The following is a 25,838-nucleotide window of genomic DNA, read 5'->3' as shown; positions in this document are numbered from 1 at the left end:
TCCTAAACTTTCTCTAGTCCAAACGACTTTATCTTCATTCTAGCCAATTGAGATCCCTTCAGCTATAACGTGGAGACAGACCGAATTTGGGAGGGGCGGCGGAAAAGGGGCATTCTAAATTGGGCCATCTGGACCAATTACGTCCTTGATTTGCATGTTCAGCAAATGGGGACGGATATTGCCAGAAATAGTCCTTTTCAGATAGCCCAGGCCTGACCAATTTTCGCTCCAAAAATTACTCGTGCCATCCCCCAAAGTAATAAAGAATTCTCCTCTAAGATATCAACAAAATCCCTTAACTTCTTCCAAGTTGGAGAAACCGCGTGCCGTTGGGCTGGGGCAACTCGAGCTTCATTTATCCTATATTTAGATCGCATAAACTTAGCCCATAGGCAAGACTTCTGGCCAATGAATAAGGTCCAGGCGCGCTTCAGCATCAAGGCCGCAGAGACATCTTTTAAAGCCTTTATTCCAAGACCGCCTTCCTTCGATGGGGTAGATATTTTGCTCCACCGGATCCAATGGAGATTTTTCTTTCCTTCCGACCACCCCCATAAGAAGTCGGTGAATCCTTTTTCCAAGGTAGCTAGCATTTTTTTAGGGATCGTAGTTGCCGCAAGGTTGTGTATTGGGATGCTCGAGAGGACATGTTGGATAAGAACGATCCGGGCAACTTGGTTAAGGAAGCGAGCCTTCCATCCCATGATGCGGGACAAAATCTTGTCCACCAGGGGCTGGAAAGAGGAGGAGCTGAGTCTACCTTTAGCAAGGGGGGCTCCAAGGTAGAGGAGGCTGGACGACGATTTGGAGATCCCGGATAGTCTTTCAATGCCCCAGATCCTATTATCTGTCATCTTGGAGGACGCGGTGAAACAACTCTTTGCATAGTTGATCTTGAGGCCTGACTCGTTGGTGAACTAGTTGAGGAACGCCTTCAGATTCTTAATGGAAGAGATATTACCGTTGGAGAACACAATGGTGTCATCCACGAATAGGAGGTGAGAAATAATTAGGGAGCCTCTGCTCGTCTTAAAAGGTTGACATTGGTTGGATTCAATCAGATTCTTCATGTCCCTGCTAAGGACCTCCACGACTAAGATGAATAGACTGGGGGAGAGGGGGTCCCCCTGGCGAAGACCTCTTTCCAATTTGAAGAAGCCCAAGGTCTCCCCGTTGAAAAGAACGGAGAACCAAGTGCCCGCCCAGCATTTTTCCACCTTTGAGATCCACGCCTGGCTAAACCCAAACTTCTGGAGCACCACCTTCAGGAATGGGTAGCTGACTCGGTCGTAGGCTTTCTCGAGATCGATCTTGAAGATAATATTGTTACCCCTAGTCTTCTTGTCAATGTCACCGATTAGCTCCTGAGCTAAAGCGATGTTGTCCGCTATTGAGCGCCCTTGGACAAAAGCCATTTGCCCGTTTGAGATAAGCTTTGGGAGAATGGAGCTCAACCTGGTTGCAATGACCTTAAACAGGATCTTGTATACACAGTTGCAAAGGCTTATTGGCCTAAAATCAGAGAAGGATTTGGGAACAACACCTTTAAGGATTAAACAAAAGAGAGTAGCTGAGAAAGCTCTAAGGATCGTACTTCCCTGGTGGAGGAAACGGACAGCTCGAAGCAGGTCCTCACCAACGATCGACCAACACGCCGAGAAGAATGCCCCTGAGAACCCATCCGGACCTGGGGCCCCATCCAAAGGCTGAGATTTGACCGCCATCTTCACTTCCTCCAAAGAGGGAGGGGAAGGAAGTCATTATCATCTTGAGTAAGAATGGTAGGGATGGTGTTAGTGCAGTCAACCGTGGATGTGGAGGAATCTGTCGTGTAAAGTGTCTTGAAAAACTCCGTCGCTGCTTCACGCATCTGGGATTGATCTTCTGAGATGGTCCCATTAGGAAGATGAATCTAACGAATGTGGGATCTTCTAATGCAGTCAGTAGTAGATGCGTGGAAGAACTTGGTATTTCTGTCGCCCTCGTTGAGCCACCTATTCTGGAATTTTTGTTTCCAGAAGATTTCTTCGTGGAGCTCCAGCTGGGCCAGATTGGCTTTCACCTTTTCCAAGTTAGCCAAGATGAGAGGAGAAGGGGAGACAGAAGCTTCCAGTTCCAGCTTCTCCACCTACCCTGAAGAGACCTTGATTTGCGAGAATATATGGCCAAACACCTCCTTGTTCCAAGTAACGAGGGCCTGTTTCGTGTTCTTCAACTTTGAAAGGAGGTGAATCATCAGGTTGATGAAAATATCAGACTTCCAGGCTGATTAGATGACATCTTGGAACCCGTCGTGCGTGATCCACATCCTTTGGAAGCGAAATGGCCTTGGGGAAACCGGAGTTGTAGGGGGAACTGATAGGAGGAGAGGGGAGTGGTCGGAATTGACTCGAGGGAGGTGTTACATGTTGAAGGAAGGGAAGGACTATAGCCAGAGGGGAGATCAAAGAGCCCGGTCTAGTCTCGCCCACTTTCTGTTCGTACCTGTGCGGTTATTGCACCAAGTGAATGCATTTCCAGAAAACCTACGTCCATAAGATTGGCTTGGTTAATAGCCGACAAAAATTCATTAGAGCTGGGACCCACCAAGGAATTGCTGTCGATTCTTTCTGAATTAGAAATGACAGCATTGAAATCCCCACATACCAACCAAGGGTCAGTAATAGAGTTGGACTGGTTGGCCAAGTCAGCCCACAACTCCCTTCTCCTCAGGTAGGCGCATTTGACATACACACAGGTGAGATGGAGAGCTTGATCTAGGTTAGGAACTCTAGTCCTGAACGAGAGAAATTGGTCTGATGAAGAAATGGAGTCCACCGATATAGACGCATGGTGGAAGATCCATATTTTTCCTTCCTTCGCAGCATTGGAGAAGGAGCAATGGTAACCGAGCTTCAGACCCGTGGATACTCACCTGGAATCGACAAGCATGGGTTCAATGAGAATTAGGATAACTGGGTTGTGGCTGGAAATGAGCCGAGTCTGACCGAGGGAGAATTACTAATTCCCCTCACATTCCAGAGGAGGATGTTATCCATCAGAAACACTCCCTGAGCTGATGGCCCTGTTGCTGTTACTTCTCTTCTTTTCGCGCCAAGTTTTAATGAAACTGTTCAAGTAAACTGTAGCCTCCTTGACTGCGTTTTCAGTGGTTTTTTCCTTGGCATTCTCTAGGTGAGGGTGGTCTACCGAGACCCTGTGATCGGCCCTTATGTCTTGGATATCAGGTCCTATTTTGGCACTACTCTGGCTGACTATGTCAGAACAGGTCCCGGGCATCCTGGTACATTGCTGATCATTAACTAGAAGGAAAGGCGATAGGTCGTTGTGGAGTTGACCGATAGCCTGGAAGGAAGGATTGCCTCTCTCTGATGAAAAGCTCTGAGAAGGAGAGACGGCTTCCGCTTGATTATTAGCTGCAGGTTTCCTGGGTTTGGCCCCCTCGGAGAGGGAGAGGTTATGGGCATAAGAGGAGGACATGGGATTTTGCCCAGCCCCAATGATATCCTGACTGGCCATGGGGTGGATTTGGTTGTGATTAGGGGTAACCGGATTGCTTCTCCCCTCGTTGCAGGTAGAGGCTGCCTCGCAGGGTTGGAGGGTTGGATGAACAGGGGGGGATTGGGGGAATTGGGATGATGTGTTATAGGTGGGGTGAGTCAGGGCTTCGCCAGGGAGTGGGGAAGGGCCATTTAGCATGTGAGAGTCTGCCCATGGCAGTTGAGCCACCTCCTTGGAGAGGAAAGCAATAGCCAATGGTTCGGCTGATGCTGGAGTAGCGGGGATGAAAGAGTCTTTAGGGGTCTCTGCTTGAGAGGAGCGGTTTTCCAAGCTAGCCTAGGAATCAACTGCATTGGAGATGTGGGGGACATTAAGTCGAACAGAAGGTGGGCGTCCTGGAGGGGCTCCCCTGTTAGAGAGGAATGCTGAAAGGACCCGGTCCCTTGTGACCTGCACTCTGGTCTGGGGTTCATCGGGAGGAGGTTTTGGTGCTGACTTGAGGTCTTCTCCTGGCACTTCTAGAACAGGGGTAAGATTCTTTACCCACTTTCAGGTTAATCGCCTTGGATAAATCGTGCCCTGGAGTGAGGATGATTTTTACCCTGACAAAAACCTGGAAAATACCAAATCTAGCTAGACTGTAAATCTGAACTACCTTTCCATAATGTTGGCCGATATCCACTATCACTGATTCATACCAGGCATGTGCGAGAATACCGTACACCCTAATCCATGTCCCATTGTTCCCCATCACTGAGCCTGCTTTCCATTGTTCGAATCGCTCCAAACCCATAGAAGAGTGGAGGGCCGAATCTGAGGAAAAATCTCTAAGTTCATCTATAGATCTAAACTGAAGAAGGAAAGCTGAGGGAGCTAACCTGATGACATCCACTGCCGAAACCGTGAATCGTGAATCCCTGAGAGCCCGAATAATCCGGGTAATCGGAGTGGAGGAGTGGGTAGGGAATCCTACCAGAGCCAATTCCAGTCGACGTCTTTGTAGGGCAACTGCCGCATTGTCCGCTTTCACCGTGGGTGGTTCTACATTCGCATTTCTGAGCCGGGATTGAGGGTTTCCTCCTGAGAGCTTCTCTGAAGGAGTTGGGGTTCTGGGGAGCTGGGTTAGGGTTGTGGAGAATAGGGCTGGGGACTGAAGGATTATGGTTGTGGAGATTGGGTTTTCAGGGCGCCTTTGTTTGAAGGGTTGGGAAGTGGCTGCTTGTACTCTGACCTCACGGCCATCGATCCGTTTGCCGCCGATGGCAGCTCTGGCTTCGTCTTCATAATGGAATTGCACAAAGGTGAAGCCCCTTGGTTTCAGCAACCCTCTGAATGTTGGTATGGAGACTTCGAGCACCTTTCCATACCTACCAAAGATTGAGGAAACATCTTCATGGGAACAATTGTAGGGGAGGTTTCCGATGAAAACGGAGAATCCAAGGGGTCTTCTGAACTCCATGGCATGTGGACCATGAGCTTAGCCACCCGAGGACTTTGCTAGTTTGGTTTACCATGTTCATTAGATATTCTAATTCCCAATATAAAGCTAAACTCATAAAGAACATAAATTGCTTGTTTAGATTCTTAGTTCCATTGTGAGCGAGATCAACCACCTAATTTACCATCATCCACATGATAGGCTTGTATAGTGGTGAAGCAAAGCATTCAGTTAAGTCTTTCCTACTACCCTAAGTATTCTTAAGTTTGAGAATAACTATAAAAAGTATAGAAAGTACAAGCTGATGCTAGATAGACACCCCATATATATATGGATTAAGTAATCCCAAATCATTCATTGGCCATGACAACATTTTAGCCTCGAAGAATCGATGAAGTTAAGCTTCACAATATACCTTACATTGAACTTCTCTCACTTCATTCAAGGATATAAAGACATAAAAGAAATCTCCAAACCAAACTCATCTCATTTCATATCCATTTTATGAATATAGATAACAATAAGGAATATAAATAAAGATGATGAAGGAAAGATAAATAATTCATGAGATTAACAAGGTATATTCCAAAACACAGTTCAAAGTTACAAAGCAAACATCTTGAATCTTGAGAAACCCTAACTACAACATAATGAGCTGCAAATTCCCTTGAGGAAGAGCGTCGATGTGGGTAATTCGTCAATGGACAGGAATTTTGGCCAGCCTCAGTTTTCGTTCGTTGGAGAGAAGCTTGGCGAAGCGAGCCAATGCATCTTCATTAGTTCCCTCGCCTTGCACCTCTTTAGACAAGCCTGTTTCTAAGTTCACCCTTGACACCGGCTTCTTCAGGAGCTTCTTCCCAATCTCCACTAGATTCTCCAAGTTCTCCTTTGTCGAAATGTCGACTGATGATGCATCTCCAGTTAATGAGTCCTCCTGTGGAAAACATTAATGACAAATCTAGTCATGCATCACCCTAGTTTTGCAACAATGAGTAGATAGAAAGATGGAAACACGATAAGAAGATCCATTCAGGTCAATTATGAAGATGTGTGTAACAACCCACGCATTGGTCAGGTGGGGCCTATTTTAACATGGGTTCGTTCAAAATTAAAGTGGTGCACACATTAGGTGCACCACAAGTGCTTATATTTTCGTCAAGAAGACTACACCTGTATGCGAAGGTAATTCTTTTCGGCTTGGAGTACTTCGAAGAGAACGGAGGTGTGGATATCAACCAAATCGGCGCTTGCTTGGCTGAAAGTGTCAATCAAAGGCGTCCCACTGCCATTGTACAGCCATCCAAGCACACCCCATTTGGAGGCACTACTTGCACTGTATCTCTGTTCTTGCTTACCCGCTCCAGTGCCCAAAGAGATAACCAAGAGTTTGCGACAGTCTATCGTCTTCATCGGAAAGAAATCCATGTTTTCCACATGAATCTCCTTGCTTATATGACTAATAGCCATTAACGTCTGCATAGTGTCACACATTCACACAATCATTAGCACAACATATAATAAAATTGGTCTAACAAGTGGTAAACTTTATGAACTCATTAGTGCAACTTACTGGATTATTAGCTGCGACTCCACCATCGATAAGATTGAACCCTCGAATTTTACCCTGGGTGTCATTAGTTTCAAAGTAGCGAGCAGGAAGATATGTTGGAGCTGCAGACGTACTTATGCAGATATCCGATAGAAGGGCGTTCATTGAAGCATCAGTTCTTGCCTATTAATGCACAAACAACACATTCAAGAAATAAGTTGCACTTCATTTAAAATAAAATTGAATCATGGCATGCGTTAGAGAGGGAAGAAAGGTGGTACTCTACTTCGTAGGTATTGAAGATGGACGGTTGAAGAAGCTTGATATCGAAAGTGGGGATAAGGATCTTGGTTAAAGTGTCCTGGATCCTCGTCTGGCCCAGTAGTTGTTGAACTTTGGAATGTAGGAACTTGCCATCATACTTGGGCCCGGAGATTGCACCAAACAAGCTCTTTACAGAACTCAAAACCCCCGATCTGCACAGAAAGAAAATTGAGTGTGTTATTGGAGTACTTGTACCTCAAAAAAAGCCATCCAATTCGTGGGACCCACAGAAAACTGATCATGCGGCTAAGTGTGATTTAGCATAAGCCTTTAATGATATCTTTGGCAGAAATTCTTATCATTACATGTCCTAAGAATTTCCGTTTTTAATTACCTATTTTGAGGAAAAATCTTAGGGCAGTTCTCTAGGTAGAATTCATTGATATCGTTGGCAGCAAAGAGAGGACGGTTGTCCTTGTCCGGAGCTGCAAGCATGGTGGTCACTAGCCCTCCTGTGCTAGTTCCTGCGATTAGATCGAAGTAGTCTGCCAGCCTCGCGTCCTCGCCGTCCAGCTCCTGCAGTAAAACAAATTTCATTCATTCTGTACAACCACTAACTGCTCATGGGCCGAAACTTACAGGATCCGATAATCTTGACCATTGAAAAAAATGGATATGCAAATCCTTTAATTTTGGTTGGTAACTACTTTCGAAGGATACTTCTTTGCATGGTTAGGATCATACGGATCAATGATTTTTGGCCTACTTAATTTCTTTTGTGAATTGGACTGTTCAGACCGCTGGTACACATATCACAAAGTATTATATAAAGTAAAGAGCACGGAAATTATTATCTTGACTCCCACCCAATGCATGTGACATGTGGCGGTGGGGGAATGGGAGAAGAAACTTCCAGCTAGTGGGTCGCTGTGGATGGCCTTTGATGATTCCATGTTGTTTTCATCTTGACCGTCCACGTGGTGAAGGATCATCTGTCCGTTCATCTAGTGGACGCACTTGACGGATGTGTCTCCATCCATCATTGCTCAGCTGCCACATGTCTGCCATTTCTCAAAGCGTCTCACCTGGAGTTTGGATTCAAGAAAGGCGAGTATGGTCCCAGGGATTATGCCCCGCACACCTCCACCGTCGATGCTCAGCACCGTTACCAGCTCTCCAAGAGAAGGCGTTGGATTTACGGTTTTGCCATTGCTAGCCATTTCTCGCTTGATAGCCTGAGTACTACACGAAAAGGAAACTTCAGAATAGGAGAGAGAAGGATTGAGAATACGAGAGAGAGAAATGGCGTTGTTTGAATGCTCTGTTTGGTTGGGTATAGTAGTATATATAGGCAGGTAAAATCATATACACGCAGTATTGGTATGGTGATAATACCACAATATAATCGTGTTATTTGACTTGCTTTTGGCTGAACCATGCCTAAAACAAGAAAAGCCACCTGGCATACAAGCACCGCCCTCTAAATTGTCTTTGCTCGTAGGCCCCTTTCGTGCATAGGACGGTATAGGTCTGCGTTGTATCCATAGGACGGCTCATGCTAAGAGGTGAACTCAAGAAATTGGACGTACGGTGTAAATCATAACTGGGCCATAAACAGTGAGATGGACCCATCATGATAATATGCTTCAAACCCGTTCGTAAGGTATGTCCCACTGGATGAAGGGAAACACAAATGCCTGTCTGATCCAAAAGTTCAATAAGCCCGAGTAGATGTGGAGCCATGCTTGGTTTATCCAAGCTTGGCCTATCACGGATAAACCATGCCCAAAAATTCTCTTTGGCTAAGAAAAATTGCACCAGCAATTCACGTATTCAATGCCCAAAAGACTAAAGATCCGATGGCTAGGATATGCCAATTTGGGAAAATTTTAGGCATGGTCCATCCATTACAGTACGGTCGGATTAATGCCTTGGATAAACCATGGGGCACATGTACAAATTCTATACACGTCACTTCAGAGGTTATCTGTTTGACACAAACAACAAACTCTTTCTTTAAATTACATGTATATATCTAGCATTTTTATATGATATAATCCATCCGAGGCAACCTATAAATTATTTGAAATTATAGTTTAAAGTCTTTGCAGAACTTATCATTGAGAAATGCACCAATGAACACAAGAGCATTGTAGTTCATAGTGCGCCTAGTAGCATCAATTTACTTGTGTAGTTCGATAGAGCAATCTGAACTGTCCATTAATTCCATAATGCATTTCATGCATTCTAATGTAAAAATTGCACTCATCAGAGTTATCTTACCTTTTTTAAAAAAGAAGATTTGTATTCAATATGATCCAAGGAACTGTACCAAGTGAACACAATTGGTGCTAGCCCTCCGAGACAAAAAGGAGGAGAAGGCATGAGCATATCACAAGCTATGCTTAATCTATGCAGCAACAACTTTAAGTTTCTGAAATCATTCCTAGACCTGTAGAATCAAGCAGGAGCTCCCCTCTGATTAGGGGGGGAGATGAGAAATTTGATCAAACACTGTCTTCTTGTCTTTCGCTACCCAAATGAGCTAGGTTGTCTGTCACTCAATTTTCTTCCATGCGAATGTACTGAATTGTGATATTGGCAAAACCTTGCATAAGTTCAATCTTCTTTTTCCAGTAGGCCTTGGATGCATGATAATGGTTGCCTAACAAAAATGATTCTTTAGAATCATAAGTAATCCATTATGGACCTACAAAATAGATGGATCAAACTTCTGATTGGAATCATTTTTGTGTCAATAATATTGATCATTCCTTAAAGGCCATCGATCAAATGGTTAATATTTGTCAAATCAGTGCAATATTTTTGTGGCATTTCTTGAAATGTGTTGGATCGTAATGAACAGTCTAGATTGATGGATTGGACTGTCTAAGTGTTCAAATGCAACTAAGAGCACTATAATTTACGGTGCTCAGCATTTCTCCTTATATTAATCTAATTTCTGAGATGATCTGAGGTCCAACTGATTGGACCTTCATTTCTCCTTCTTATATTAATCTAATTTATTAGATGATCTCAAGTCCAACTGGTTGAAAAATCATTTCTCCTTCTTATATTAATCTAATTTATGATATGGTCTCGAGTCCAACCTGTTGGACCATAATTTACAGTCCACCCAGAAAAATAACTTCAACTTATAAAATGACCGCGGCATCCAATCCTTCCAATAGATTTGCCTCGTCATGATCAAGATCACCTTTTGTGAAAATCCTCCCCATACACTCATAAGGTGGGCCACACAATAGAAAATAATATGTAGTCATTGATAAATAACAAAATACAAGTGTAGTCTAACCGATCAGTGGTTATGGCTCATTTTAACACACTATAATTAATTGGACTAGTTGGATTTTATGTACGCACAGGATAGGTTGGATGTTATTCAGTGGATGGATCATAAACTATGGTCCAACCAATTGGACTTGAGACCTCCTCATGAAATATGCTTAGGGCACAATTTATGTAGACTATCATCTAGCCTTGAGTTTGGACAAGTAGAGTCAATGGATCAATGATCCACACCGTTTGATTGTTAGACCCAATACTAATGAGAGTTAGCCAAAGTCTCCTATATAGAACAATCCTAACCCTACAAGTAGAAGGTTGTGCAGAAAATACCGAAAGGGCCGATGTTCAGCAGAAGAAAAAGCCCGCAGATTGGATGACGATGATCTTCTAATCTGGGAGTTACTCAAAGAGTCCACATCAGCATCAGAGCCCTTCAGATGAATGATGTAGATCACCAACCCATGCATGGACCCCACTAGTACAAACTTAAATGTTGATGATAATCTCGATACCCTACCAAAACATGAAAACATGAAAAATGCTTTGAGTAAACGTGCTCGTGTTTTGTGTGCTGGCCCATCTGTCATATACTGGACCGTATATGCCTTTGAATTTTCGACTGGACCCTATATGCCTATGAATTTTCGAAGAGACTTTCAATCTAACTCACCAACTACGTCCAAGTAAAAGGAAACGTGAAATAAATGCTCCTTTAAAATGTTTTTTTATTATTATGTTTTTCAGATTAGCTTGTTAGTACAAGCCCCACGGTTAACCACTCCCATGAGGGAATCAATACCAAGAGCTCAGTGTTGAGGTATCTTCACTTATTCTACCACTTGAATTATAGATCAGGGTGTTTGCTTCTTTAAAAGGTTTCTCACCAGCTAAAATTGATTTTTGCTGGCCCTAATGAAGGTTCATACAAGCCTACCTAGGTCCAAAACTCGCTCCCTCGGCTCGACTGGTAACTTGGTTGAGCCATACGGACTTAGCAAGCACTCAGCCTGACTCGGCCTAAACTTGGTGAGACTTGTTAAGTTGACTCGGTGTGACTCGAAACCTGCCCATTGAAGAGAGATTTTATTTACAATAAGTTTTTCTAAATTTAACTATTTTAAATATGAGAAATGCTAAAGTGCTTTCACGACATTGGAAGTCCATTGGTTCACTTGGAATCGATCTGAACCATCTCGTTAAGCTTATACATTTCCTAGACTATTGTACTGATTGGATGATCCAATCTTTCTTTGATTTGGGCTTATTTTCTATAACCATCAAATTTTTTATGCCATTGGACCTATTGTTTTGGTAAATAATGTCGACGCTAGACATTAAAGGCCACTGATCATGTTATTAATATTTGTCAAATCAGTGTGATGTTTTCCTGATGGTCGTGAAATGAGTAGTGTTAGACCTAATGAACAGCCTGGATCAATGAATTGGATTGTCTCAGTGTTCAGAAGCAACTATGATCACTATAACGTGTGGAACACTGGAGCACTAGAGCAATTTAGCACTGGAGCACTAGAACAGTATCATCTAGCTTTTGAGTCTAGAGTAGGGTACATGAATAAGTGATCCACCCCGTTAGATGTCAGACCGGACGGCAGATAGGAGTTAGCTAAAGTTTCCCAGATGGAACAATCCTAACCCTACAAATAGAAGGTTACACAAAAAATACAGCAATGGTCTATGTTCAGCGGAAGAAAAAGCCCACATATTGGATGGCAATGATCTTCTAATCTGGGAGTTATTCGCAGGATGCAAATCAGCATTGGAGCACATCAGATAAATGATCTAAATCACCAACCCATGGGCCCCACTTGTACAAAGTTGGTGATAATCTCCATGCCAAAAGCCAGTAACCAAACTCAGCTTGAAAAAAACGAAAATACTTTGACTAAACATGTGCATGCATGTACATGTGTTTTGTGTGTGGCCCATCTATCATCTGTTTTACTTCACATGTCTTGGAATTCTACAACAGACTTTCAATCTAACACTCCACCTATGGTGGAGGAAACGTGAAATAAACGTGCCTGAAAGGTTTTCTCATCCGAGAATACCAACTTCTGTTCAGAAACCATTCTGGTGGGGTCAATCTTTCGTGATCTCGACCATTAATTTGCTAGATGATCCAATTCATTTTTCATTTGGACTTATTCTCTACAGCCTTTCATTTTTTAAAGCCATGGATGGGATAGTTACAGTTGCCTAACACTCATAAGCATTAATCCATGATAAACCTAACAATAGGTGGGGCAGATTATTGATTGGGCCTTTTTTCTTGTAATTTATCTTGACCATTCATATTAAAGTTCATTGACCGAATGGTTCATATTTGTCAGATAAGCATTAATCTATGATAAACCTAACACTCATATTTGAATGCTAAGAACCTAAGGAACAGTAGATAATTGGACTGAGCACTATAACTTACAGTGCTCTGGGAGCAAGCACTAAAGCATCTTTCTTTAATTTACAAGAATTAAATGTCGAGTTGAGTCTGACAAAGTCTCCGAGTCAACACAACCCAGTTGAACAGCGACTCAAGTTGAATTTTTGGGGTTTTTCTTTTTTAACTAGATGCTCAGGCTTCCAAATGGCACAACGCAGCAATCAGACAGGTTGGCATTTGGTGGTTGATTGTCAATTCTCTGGTGAGGCAGTTTCCTCCTCAAGCAGACGCGCGGATTTCTTGCAGACCCACCACGACGTTTGTTTGTGATAAGTCCACCCTGCTCATCCGTTTTTCGAGATCCCTTTAGGGCATGTGACAAAAAATGAGCTGCATCCAATACTCGGTGGGCCACACAAGATGAAATTTTGTTAAAGGAAATGCTCATATAATGAATTACCTATATTGAAGGTTAGGCCCCACATAATGGACAGTCCACAACAAAGGTGGGACCTACATGATGGATGGTGCACATCAAAGGTGGGGTCCCACAATATGATAGATGACACACATGATAGATGGTGGACATCAACGGTGGGCCCCTTATGATGAATGACTCATATTGAACATGCATGTAGCCCCATATCAAGGTGGGCCTATGTAAAGAACAGTTCACATCAAAGGTGGGCCCCACATGATAGATGGCCCGCATCAAAGTGTGGCCCATCATGACGGACCATGCACATCAAGTGGGTCTCATCTTATGGGCAGTTCACATCAAAGGTGGGACCCACATGATGGATGATGGTCATTGAAGGTGGGCCCACATGATGGATGATCCATAGCCCCACACAATTAATAGTCCACATCAAGGTGGACGCACATAATGGATAGAGTGTGCTTCACATGATAGATGGCCCACATCAAAGTGTGGCTCCTCATAATGGACGGTCCCATATCCAAGGTGGGCCACATGATGGATGATCCATATAAAAGGTGTGGCCCACATGATGAATGATGGATATCAAAAGTGGGCCTGCCATGATCGACAATCCACTTCGAAGGTAGGGCCCAAGCTATAGACACATAAAATGTAGACTCCACGTAATGGGTGATTGACCGTGGACATTGTGCGGCCCCACATAAAGACAATTAACATTGATGGTAGGCCCCACATGATGGATGACGTACATCAAGGTGGCCCCCTACTGATAAACGATCCACATCCAAGACGGACCTTGTATGATGGATGACCCACTTTGAAGGTTTGGCTCACACAATGGATTGTCCACATGAAAGGTGGGCTCCATATGATGGTTGATCTACATCTAATATATGACATAATAGATGTCCCACATGTTTTAAAATATGAAGATTGTAGTCATCCATTCTTTTGTCATTTGAGGCATAGTTCATTTATGGTGAAATTTCTGGAGGGCCACAAAAGTTTTGAATCAAACTGATATTTGTGTTTTCCCTTCATCCAGGTCTGTGTGACCTGATCAACGGGTTAGATAGCAAATAAAAATTACAGTGGGCTCTAGGAAGTATTTAATGGCAGGCATTCAATCACCACCGTTTGCTGTAGTGGGGTCCACCTTAGATTTGGATCTGCTTCAAGATTTCCAGCACCAACCAGTACCGAGGTCCATACTGGAGTGATCACTACCGAAGCAGAGTCAAAAGTAGTCTGGCTCCACAAGTTCAGTGGGCCTAAGTAGTTTTCAAATGGTGACTTATGTTTCGGTTGTCTGGCTCGCACGAGTTGGACGCGGTTTGGCAGGTGACCCCAACACCAGCCAGCTAGCTGGTGTCAAAGTTCTGTGGCCCCACCATGATGTATGTGTACTGTACACACCAATTCATCCATTTTTCCCACTCATTTTATGGCATGAGATCAAAATTGAAGAGTAAACCACACCACATAAAACAGTGGGGATCTACACTGATGTTTATTTTCAACACTGATGTTTATTTGTCATCGAGGCTGTTCATAACGTCACACGGACCTAGATGAAGGAAAAACACAAATATAGGCTTGATGCAAAGCTCCCATGGCCACTAAGAATTTTGCAACAGTAAGCATCCAATATCCACTATTTTCCATGGTATGGCCCGCTAAAGCTTTAGATATGCTTCAATTTCAGGCTAATGTTGTAGAATGAGCTGGCAAAGTGCATGGACAGCATGATAAAACACATATATCATAGTAGGGCCCACATCTGGCTGGTGTTGGGTCACCAGCAAAACCCAGTTCACATGAGCTTTAGATCTACCTGTTTTTCGGGCTCGCCGGACTCAATAGCCAAACCATGTCTGCCAACCCCAGCCACCTAACTGGTGATAAAGATCTGGTGATAAAGATATGTGGGCTCCACGATAATATATATGTTTTATCCATGTCGTTAATCCATTTTGTAACTCATTTTAAGGCATGAGCCCAAAAATAAGTCAGATCCAAAGCTCAAATGAGCCACACCATATGAAACGATGGGGATAATGACGCCCACTGCTGAAACCTTCTTAAAGCCATGGTGATGCTTATTTGTCATACTAGCTGTTCATAACGTCACACAGACCTGAATGAAGGTAAAACACAAATACCAGCTTCATCGAAAACTTCTATGGCCCCAAGAAAATTTCAACAATAAACGTTCAATGCCCACTGTTTCTCATAGTGTGGTCCACTTGAATGTACTTTAGATCTACCTCATATTTTAGCTTATGCCCTACAATGAGATGTGTCAAAATTAGTGGATGGGATTAAACACATACATCATGGTGGGGCCCACAGAGCTTTGACAGCTGGCGGCTTGCTGGTATTGAAATGCAACTAAGAGCCCTATAACTGACAGTACTTTGAAAGCACGGGAGCATTTCTCCTTCTTATATTAATCTAATTTATGAGATGGTCTCAAGTCCAACATACATACACCTTTAAGTGAGAGAGATATTTGGGTCCTCCTCGTCTGAGTCAAACTCAACCTGCATAACAGATAATGAGCCTAACATATAAGAGATCTTTTACTCGGATTACTTTCCGACTTCATAACCTTGTAATTCCTACCATCCTTGGACTTCTTTTAAATAAGGGCCGACATCATGTTTTCATAAATGTGGATGGTCAAATCATCGGTCTGGATGGTTCATTAGGTTCTCCCACTTTTAACGGGCCGCCATAAAAGTTCAGGCCAATGAGAGGAACTTCTCCATATGATCAATGCCATAAACTGATGTTTATAGAAAAGGAGACCAATGTTTGGAAAATCAAGCATCCGGCGATCAATATGAGCTGCTGTGGAGGCCCATGAAAGTAGGGCAAACCTAATGAACGATCCTGATAAATGACAACTGATGACTGTCTAAAAGCACATGGGCATGCTAAGAGCATCCATGAACCCTAGGCACACATGAGTTCCCAAAAGTAAATTCTACTTTATTTTGAGAAAATATTGTGTGGGTACAGTGTGCACCAAGAGTTGGTGCACAGATCTCCCAGCATCCAGAGTGGTGGGAGGGAATCTCAACACACATTTCAAAATAGGCATTTGAAAATTCACATGTGAAACGCAAGATAGATTGTCAATAAACACCTTGGAATGGCTGAAGATACTGTGCCCCAGAACCCTCGGTGCTCAATGTGCATCCCACAAGCTAGAAGCAGTGCTCTTTTAATTCTGGCCACAGCTCCACATTCTCTCAATCAACACCAGAGGTTAAGGGTGCGTTTCGTTGCACCAATATATCATGATTCATGATATTTTGCACCAAATCAGACAGATTATTCACCATATATCATGAAATTTCATGATGTTTGGTGCAACCAAATGCCCCCTAAACTATTAGCCAAATTAGCATCTTAGCATTTCTTTTACCGAATGTATGAGTGAGCATGGGGGATATGGGGCAGTAAATACATCTATAGACCACATGCATGATGCACCTCTACACATGGCATGTGGCATGTGTGGCAGACATCTGAGCAGTATATCAGGTGGGTCCTAGACCTGGCCAAAAGATCCAGCTGGTGACATATGTAGAAAAGTAATGGGCATCCCAAAAAAAGAAAAAAAGGAATCCAACAATACACACTAAACATATACATGTGGCCCACCTGATGACTTACCCAGATTGATTTTCAGGCAACATAAATTACACAGTGGGGTCCACCCGGAACACTGCTCGGATATCCTCACATCTGGCCATTTGTGGAGGTGCAAACAGAGAGGTGGGCACTTGTTTAGCAAAATTTTGTGAGAAGATACTTGGATATAGCCTAAAGCAACTTATAACAGCTTAATATGCAAACCTCTGGCATGACTAGCAAAATTTTAGAAGAGAAATTTCAAAGAAAAACACTCACATTTTCATCTCTAAACCACCTTCCATGGCAATTGCGCTTCCAACCAGCAGATGTGAACTTCAGTTCTCTCTCTTGACGTGCTTGCTGCTCCACAAGCATCTCTCCATCTGCCCTCTTTTCACATTTGCTACTTCTCTCATCAAGATGACAAGGCCCAGGTGTCACACTTGGTGATGGCTCCATTCCCCTTTCAGAAGCAGATTGGCAATTCAAATCAAAGTAAGAAGCATTTCCCCTGAATTTCACATCATGGCAACCATTTGCAGCATTTGGTTCAGGCATTTGGTTATGTAGTGCCTCAAAAGCTGCCTTCCGTGTCCGTTCAATCAACGGCTTGCTGGATAACTGGAATTGTTTGTTGGATGGACTTGAACTCGTGGCACCAGCAGAATCACCCGACAAGGCTATTCTCTTCTTTATCTCTTCCTGTTTCCATAATTCCCTCTCCTTGAGTCTGGATTCAGCAGCCATGTGACGTGAACCCTTGATATGCATCTGTGAAATTACGGTCACACTCAGTCAAGCAAAAGCGAGAGAAAATTCCACTCCCAGCAGAAATTGACTAAAATTCTTCTACTCTTTAGATATTCCTCAACTCACTCTACTTCACTACTGACCATTCACCATTAACCAACCAACTGCCAGATAGTTGTATTACATGATCATGAGTGATGTATATAAGAGCATGTTTGGCTGTCCCTAGAAATTCAATGCAAGCAGGATGCCTTTCCATTCAAATTTATGCCCTTTACATTTCAGATAGTACCTGAAACACAATGGATATTGATTTGGAGAGAGAAAAGGGGGGGAAAAATTACAGCCCCACAACAATGAGAATCTGTTTACTGCCACCCCAAATGCATATTAGAAGAGATAACTATCCCTTCTAACAAAAATCTGCACCAATCATGATTCGGGTTACATTTTAATGCATCCTAAACTACTGTCAAAGAGCTTATTGAAAGAAAGAAACAACAAGCATACAATCTACGAAGTACAAACACAGAGAAAACACTTAGCAAAAGATGTGGGTTCTAACAATAGCCTTTCTTTTATAGATATAATGATAATTAGTAATCCAATCTACACAATGAGCAAGTAAGACAAGAATGCACTTGAAATTTTGGATTGGAAGGAATGAGAGACAAAAACCAGCTAAACTGATGAAATGTGGTTTCCTTTTTCCAATATGCCCCAAGCAGGCAGCAGATTGGTTTGCCGAAGAAACAATTAAAATTCAGAATTGACATACATCCAAGTAGGCCTTCATATATTAAGGGTCTATTTGGTTACCACTTAAAAATGATTTCATCTCATTTTAGTTGATCATGATTATGTATTAGAGATGATGATTGTTGGTTATCAATATTATTATTAATCCTTACCAAAAAGAAATATGATCTTTAATACAAAATTATGATTAACTAAAATGAGATTAACTCATTTTTTAAGTGGCACCCAAACAAGCCCTAAACCTTAGGGCCCATTCGGTATCAGCAAAAGTTCACACCCAAATAGCCTATCTAGGGGCGGGCCTGTAGTGGTCTTGTCTAACCAGGCCAATGTTATCCTAGTCAGGCTATTTGTTGTTTGTTGAAACTTGTCTGGTGTGGCAAGAACAAGACTCTTTGTTGTTTTTTGAAGCTCATTTTGGTCCTATTGCTCCTTCAAAACAACCGGAGCTCTGTGGGGCCCATTAGGCTATCAAAGTGAAATCCACTCTATCCATCAAGCTTCTCCCCTCATATACACTATACAAATAACAAAAAATCAACTCAATAAAAATCTCAGTTGGGCCACACAACAAGGGGGAAAAAAAATGTAAAATCACAAGTAAACCTCTTAAAATCATGTTGTGACCCACATGAGTTTTCAATCATCTAAATATTTAGTATGTCACTTCTTCCAGGTTGGAGGAACTTGATTAACAGGTTGGATTCAATATTTAGACAATCTTATTGGCCCCACACACAATGTTTGATGTATCTCCATCACCATTGTTGCCCGTCGTGTGACACACCCAAGCTATGAATCAGGATGATATTTCATCTTAGGACCTAAAATCACAATTTGAAAGTCATTGATGGATTGGATGCCACTGGCCCACCACATATGAGCAAACAAAGGGGGAGAAAGAGAGAGGGAGAGAAGGTTGAACCTACTTCTAACGCAGGGGAAGAGTCTGAAACAATAATAAGAAAGATCACCGTCTTCCTCAAGTAGACAAAACCTTGAATCCACAAGGTAGTTGTTGATCCACAAGGTAAAAGAGAATTTTCGAAATTGTTTTATTGAATAATTAAGAATAATAATTTGAAATGCTCGATTACATAACTATATGGAAGACCCAAAACCCTAATAGAAGTCCTAATTCAAGTAGAATAGAAAATGACCAAAATAGAAAATTTTGCCAATCTAAATTAAACTTATTGAAGGATTCCTAGCATGATTACAAGAATTTTTTAAACAGGCATATATACCTAAAACTCTATAAATAAGGAGATACAACAAAAATAGACATTACTTAAAATAGTTTTTTTTTTCCTAAAAGTGTAATTTTGAACCGAAAGGGTGCATTTTCTCGCGAAACGGATGGACGCACCCCCGCCACGTGGTTGGTCAACCCCGGATGGCCTGCTACATAAAGATCGATAGGTCATGCCTTTCACGATGATGCCCGATTCAAAATTTATGGTTGATTTACAGTCCAAACTTCGCACAGCAATTTCTCTCTATTCAGAATGAATTTCTTCCAACCAGAAGTGCCTAGGGCCCAGTTACGTCATGCCCTACACAGGACTAGGCTTGGCTCTGACGGACTACTTCCGCTTTCGTCTGGGCTTCTTTTGATCCAGACGTACAAAGAATGCATCTATGGCATCTCCTACATCAACTCCTTGTAGAGACAATGAGGGAGGACCCAACTAACTCTAAAAAAGACATTGTCCCAGATTTTCTCAGGATCCTAGCCAGGATCTCTCGACAAATGCCCAACTTCTTCCCTAACTGCTGTAAGTTTCTTGCTACCAAATGGCCCCTTAGTGCAAATAGATTGCTGGGTAATGTGGTTCTGAATTTAGAGTTTTTGGTGCCCTATCAAACTAAATTGCTATAATTAACCTACAAAACTGGAAATACCAAATTGCATTATCTTCACCACTGAATTAACTTATCGTATATCAATCTATAATACGACAGGAATAATCAAATTGCATGTTGGGTTTACCGTCGATTTTCTGGATTCTATCATAGAGAAATATTTGTTGAACGGGTGATTGAATCTGCAGATGAATATTTAATGACTCATTTTCATTACAAGATTCAAAGGTCGAGATCATCAATGATGCATGATTACAAGATCATAGATTCTATGTGTTAGCAATGAGAAACATGACAGTTCAGATCAATCTAAAGAATTCACATATATACAGCGACAGAGACGGGGGTTAGGGTTTTATAAATACGTACGGAGAGCATGAGAGGGGAATCGAGAATAGGATTGCTAGGGCAGACAAGGCACGCGTACTTGCCATTGGATAGCTTCTTGTATGAAGGAGGAGAAGAATCTTTGGTGTCATGCAGGGGCACCATAAGATCATCTACTCTCCTCTTTCTGTGTTGCGCCTCCCTTGCCCAGCTATCCCCGCCGAAGACGCTCATCCCTTCCCCGTCTCTCTCTCTCTCTCTCTCTCTCTCTCTCTCTCTCTCTCTCTCTCTCTCCACCGCTCCTGCTCGTCTCTCCGGTGTGGGTAATTGGGGTGGTAGTGCGGCTACCGAGTCTAACCCCTGTTGCAGACACGCATCCTGAGTTCCGGACTCGCGGGCGGTGTGCGACACACCACCGACCTCCGTGGTGCGCTGACGTCACCAAGTTCTGTCGGACCCACCCTGATGTATATGTTATATCCCCCACCGTTTATCCATTTTACAAAAATTAGGCAGATCCAAAGCTCAAAAGCTCAAGTAAACCACACCACGAAAAACCAGTAGGGATTGAAGTCTACCATTGAAAGTTTACTGGGGAGCACAGAAGTCTTCCGTCAATCTGATATTTGTTTTTTTTTTTTTTTAACCCTCGTCCATCCCGGTCATTTTAACCTCATTAACAGCGTGGATGACAAATAAATATTATGGTGGGCCCTGGGAAGGTTTCAACAGTGGAATCATTACCCTACTGCTTTCTGTGGCATGGACCACTTAAGCTTTGCATCTATCTCATTTTCTTGTTATCATAATATAAAATGATCTTGCCAAATGGATGGACGGTGTGGATATAACACATACATTGTGTGGGCCACAAAACTTGGTTACCTCAGTACACTATGGAGTGGATGGTGTGTGGCACACCACGCAATACGTTTCCAAGTTTGAACGTTCGCTCATTCCAACGAGTAAGCGTGTCACAGCGGGATACGTGTGTGAGATCCGAGCTTTCCACGAGGGATTCGAATCGGGTAGTGACCCCTTTAGTACCGCATTCGGTACTGGTTGGTATCGGTCGAAGCTCTATGGCCCCACTATGATGTATGGGTTTTATCAAATTACTTAGGTATTATCGAAAAAATAAGGTAGATCAAAACTCATGGACCACTCAACAGAAAACTGTGATTACTGTATGCTTACCATTAAAAAAAGTCAAACTGATTTTTCTAGAACGTAAAAAGGTTTCAGCCTTTTGGAAGTGGATTGGCTGGTGTACCTCGCACCAGTTATATAGCCGATGTATTGATATCAGCAAGTTCTGTGCATTCAACCACAAGGTTTCATTTGGTGAGTTCACCTTAAGACTCGGGATTAAAAATAAAATAGGCCTAACTATCAAGCGGACTACACTGTAAAAAGCAGTGGGGATTCAAACGTCTACTATTAAAACCTCTTTTTAAGGTCATAGAAGCTTTGGATCAATATAAAATTTATTTTTCTTCTTCATTCATGTCTTTGTAACCTTATGAAAAGATTGGATGGAAAATAAATGTTATGATAAGCCCTACAAATTGTTTGACCGTGAAAATTATTAGCTCTTTACCATTTGTGGTGTGGTCCAAATGATCTTTGAATATGATTCAATTTTTGGATAATGCTCCAAAATGATCTCTAAAAATAAATGAACGGTGTAGATATAATAAATACATCACTGTGGGGCCCATGTAACTTTGATATCATTTGAACCGTTCGTACTACTCGGTGCTCGTGCTCGTCTTCGCACGACACGTACCGCAGCTATATAGCTGGTGTGTGGTACACCAGCCAATCCGCTTCCCAGCGTTTCACCACGACCATTGCTTCCTGTGCGGTAGTTCACTTTAGGTTTAGATCTGCCTCCGCATTTTTATCTCGCTTTCAAGACAAAATAAACACCGAGATCATGGTGGGGTCCACATAGCTTTTGGGGTCACTGCCCTGTCCCAGGCCGTCGATGAGGTTAATAATAATTACATTGTTTAGATGGAAAGCGGTCTGCGTGGTGTTCCATCCACCACTGAAGGTGTTATCAAGTTCTGTAGGCCCTATGTGTTATATCTACACCATTCATTCATTTTCCCATATTATTTTAATGCATTAACTCAAAAATGAGTAAGATTCAAAGCTTAAGTGGACCACACCATAGAAAGCACTAGGGACAATGATTGCCACCATTGAAACCTTCCTTGTACTCACCACGATGTTGATATGCCATCAAACCGGTTTAAAATGTCACACACACATGTAGGAAGGTACAAAAAATAAATACCAGATTGATCCAAAACTTTAGCGACTGGCACAAAATTTTTAATAGTAGACATTAAATCTCTACTGTTTTCTATGGTGTGGTCTATTTGATTTTTGGATTTATCTCATTTTTTAGCTCAAGTCCTAAAATGATCCCAGCGAATGAAGGCATGATGGAGCCCATAGAACTTGATTACGTCAATTAGAGGTGGGCACATGTCAACCTGATCCAGCTAACTCGACTCATTTGACTCGGCCCGATCCAACTCGACCCAAACCGAATGGGTGAGTCGGTCCGAACCAAGTAAGCTTCTCCCAATCCGAACTTGAATCGAGTCGAGTTCGAGTTACCCAGTAACTTGATTCGACTCAACCCGAAACTCGATCCAGTTAAACTCAACTTGATCTGAAACTGACTCAACCCGACTCTCTAACCCTACCCCTATTCGATCCCAACCTCTCTCTCTCCCTCCCTTATCCTGTTTCTCTTCCAAGCCTGGCAACCACCCACCACCATCATCCTCCTCCTCCTACTCCTCCTCCTCTCTCTCCTCTCCACTCCCTCCCTCCCTCCTCTTCCTCTTCTAAGCCCGGCAACCACCTCCTCCTCTTCCTCTTCTAAGCCCGGCAACCACCCACCACCATCACCCTCCTCCTCCTCCTCCTCCTCTCTCTCCTCTCCACTCCCTCCCTCCCTCATATCTCAATCCGACTTGTGCCAACTGAACCCGACTCAGTACTTCTGACCAGTTCGAACGCAGTCCGAATCAGTCCAGGCCAGACCGAACTCGGATCGAGTCAGGCATGTGAGACTCAGTATCGAGTCAAATCGAGTCGAGTCAGCCCTAACTCGGTCCGACTCCACTCGATGCCCAGCTCTAACGTCGACACACATGGGTTGGTGATGTGTGTCACACCACACAATCCACTTCCCTGTAGATATTGTCACCTCAGGTGGGCCATAGCATATCGGAAGAAAAAATGGCTAGAACAAAAATAATAATAAATAAATAAACGTAATTTAATTTGTAGATTGCGTCCCGTTGGACGGTTCAATTCGAAACACAAACCATCTGGCCCCACAGGCATTGTATAAAAGAACTTTTTCTACAAAAGTGAAAGTTCTTACCTGCGGAGCCAACAAAACAAGCAAACATGCAGGTCCCGGATCCGAATCAGAACCCGTTTTTGGCTCCAAGGAAGGCGTGTAGGCCCAGCCTAAATTTAGGCCCCAAAATCATATGGGCGAGCCTCTAGTTGATCCAGTTCATGGACAGCCCACACCAATTTTAATAAAAACAAATACCTGTTTCAAGGAAAAATGAAATGAAATATCCAAAAAGAAAGCTATTACAATCCTACCCAAGATCTTGCTTTCATATAAATATATTTAGATTCCCAAATTCCAAAGCATTTTACCAATTCAGAACTAGACATTTTCGTTAGACGAGCGTATCATATTTCGTAAGTATGTTGATTCAGGCAAATCCGAGAATTGATTGGACCGATACGAAGGTTTGACTCATCACATGCTTACCATGTAACTGGTTGCTTTGGACGCTTGGACATTCCAATGATCGATCTATACCGTTCATTCCATTATATAAGCATTTCTACTATGGTTAACAATATCCAAGTGTTTCTTTAGAATTTTAAGTAATTGATTGTGGGGTTCACGGAATATATAGATGTTGTAAGTTGATGGTTTAACGTCATCCGTTGCATCCTAGTGATCCGATGGTTAGGATCTCGTCTGTGGGACAGTCCAGATTGATTAATGGAATGTAGCCAGTGTCCAAACGACCGATATTGGACGCCTATCATACACCTAGTTGTATTAATTAGATGATAGATTCTTTCCCCTAACTTAGAACAGTACAGCACTAGATTGATAGGAAACGGGACTACTACTCCTTGGCCTCTCCGCAACAGATGGGCCCCGCCGTTAATCGGATCATCAGATGAATTTAATCAGGTCACATTCTCTGTGATCAAAAGTGCTTTAACAAGTCAGGCAGGATCATCCAATCAACAAAATCATAAAACAGAAGAAATGTGAGCCATCTATATGCTATTCACCAGATGGAATGGTTCTAATTTCGGTTGCAGCCCGCATGCTACACTTTTGGATGGTCCCACACTCTACTATACTTGTCCACCTTAATTTCCATGTATTTTTTTTTGTTACATGGCGAACCTTAACACCGTTTACAATCACCTTATCAAAATTTACAAACTCGGCCTGACTCACTGAGTCAGCTCTCGCGTTAAATCATGAGTTGATTTCAAATGACCAAATTGAGAGAGAGACTTTTATACTCGGCAAAGCATGATGAATGATGTGCAACCAACCGAGAGTTAATTGCTTACATGGTGTATAAGTAATGCAAATTAAAATTTTCAATTTATGAATCTGTTGAAGATCTTCATGAACAAAAATTATGCATTATTACAGTCTGTCCATCAAATTGGTGGACATTTTGAAAGTGAATTGCATCTTGCCCCTACCAGGATAGAGATTGGCCTGGGCGAGTGCTCTGTGGGGCCCACTATTATATGTTGGTTTTATTTATATTGTTCACTTGTTCTTGTTTTATTCTAGACTATTTTATAGTATGAGCCCAAACATGAAGCACATCCAAGACTCAAGTGAACCAAAATCAAGTGAATGATGTCCACCGAAACTTTCTTAAGATCCGCACAGATATTTATTTGTCATTCGACTTGTTTATAAGGTTAGATAGAACCAGACGAAGAGAAAACACACGTGTTAACTTGATCTAAAACTTTTGTGGTCCTTAAGAAGATTTTGATGGTGGGCATATTCAATCTTCACTGTGGTTCACTTAAGCCTTGGATCTGCTCGAATTTTAGGTTCATGTTCTGAAATGATTTTATTTTTTTTTAAAATGAATGAATGGTGAGGATTAAACCCGCACATCACTATGGGCCCAACAGAGCCCTGCCTTTGACGGATTCCGTCTAGGTGAGGCAGCACATAATCCGCTTGACTTAATGCATGCCATATATACGATTGTTAAGTGGCTACATATCAACCATCATGCCATACCAGAGTATCAAATTACTCCCCATCAAGAAAATAACACTTTAATTTTTGAATCCCATCAGCAAGATATAACAATAAACAAACCAAGCTAACATTACATCTTATTCTCTCCCAATCTCATTCAATCCTAGTACTAAAATCCCAAACCTCTTTTTATTTATAATAATTATAAAATTTTATATATATATATATATGATGAGCCTCATTAGGTGGACAGCTCAGCTCTTCCCTAAACTT

At 42.3% G+C, this 25,838-nt stretch overlaps 2 protein-coding genes across 3 annotated transcripts; both read right to left on the bottom strand.

Moving 5' to 3' along the window:
* Positions 1-5,408: 5,408 nt before the first annotated feature.
* LOC131242429 (patatin-like protein 2) lies at positions 5,409-8,107 on the bottom strand. The gene is made up of 6 exons (XM_058241049.1): positions 7,838-8,107; positions 7,147-7,328; positions 6,775-6,964; positions 6,510-6,671; positions 6,110-6,412; positions 5,409-5,873 (listed from the first exon to the last, which is right to left on the bottom strand). The coding sequence occupies exons 1-6, from the start codon at positions 7,970-7,972 to the stop codon at positions 5,637-5,639; spliced, it is 1,209 nt and encodes a 402-aa protein (XP_058097032.1). The 5' UTR covers positions 7,973-8,107; the 3' UTR covers positions 5,409-5,636.
* Positions 8,108-12,632: 4,525 nt separating this feature from the next.
* On the bottom strand, positions 12,633-20,593 carry LOC131242430 (uncharacterized). 2 transcript variants are annotated; one of them, XM_058241051.1, is made up of 5 exons: positions 20,294-20,430; positions 17,484-17,591; positions 16,826-17,320; positions 15,398-15,447; positions 12,633-12,826 (listed from the first exon to the last, which is right to left on the bottom strand). In XM_058241051.1, exons 2-4 carry the CDS (start codon positions 17,556-17,558, stop codon positions 15,400-15,402), a joined length of 618 nt encoding a protein of 205 aa, XP_058097034.1. In that variant the 5' UTR covers positions 17,559-17,591; positions 20,294-20,430; the 3' UTR covers positions 12,633-12,826; positions 15,398-15,399. The 2 variants fall into 2 exon arrangements, with proteins under 2 accessions (XP_058097034.1, XP_058097033.1); XM_058241050.1 differs by lacking the exon at positions 17,484-17,591 and having other exon boundaries at positions 20,294-20,593.
* Between the last annotated feature and the right edge of the window lie 5,245 nt (positions 20,594-25,838).

Source organism: Magnolia sinica, chromosome 4 (genome assembly GCF_029962835.1).
Source record: "Magnolia sinica isolate HGM2019 chromosome 4, MsV1, whole genome shotgun sequence".
In the NCBI taxonomy this organism is placed as follows: domain Eukaryota; kingdom Viridiplantae; phylum Streptophyta; class Magnoliopsida; order Magnoliales; family Magnoliaceae; genus Magnolia; species Magnolia sinica.
The sequence above is the reverse complement of the archived record's forward strand: the minus strand, read 5'-3'. Positions and strand labels throughout refer to the sequence as shown.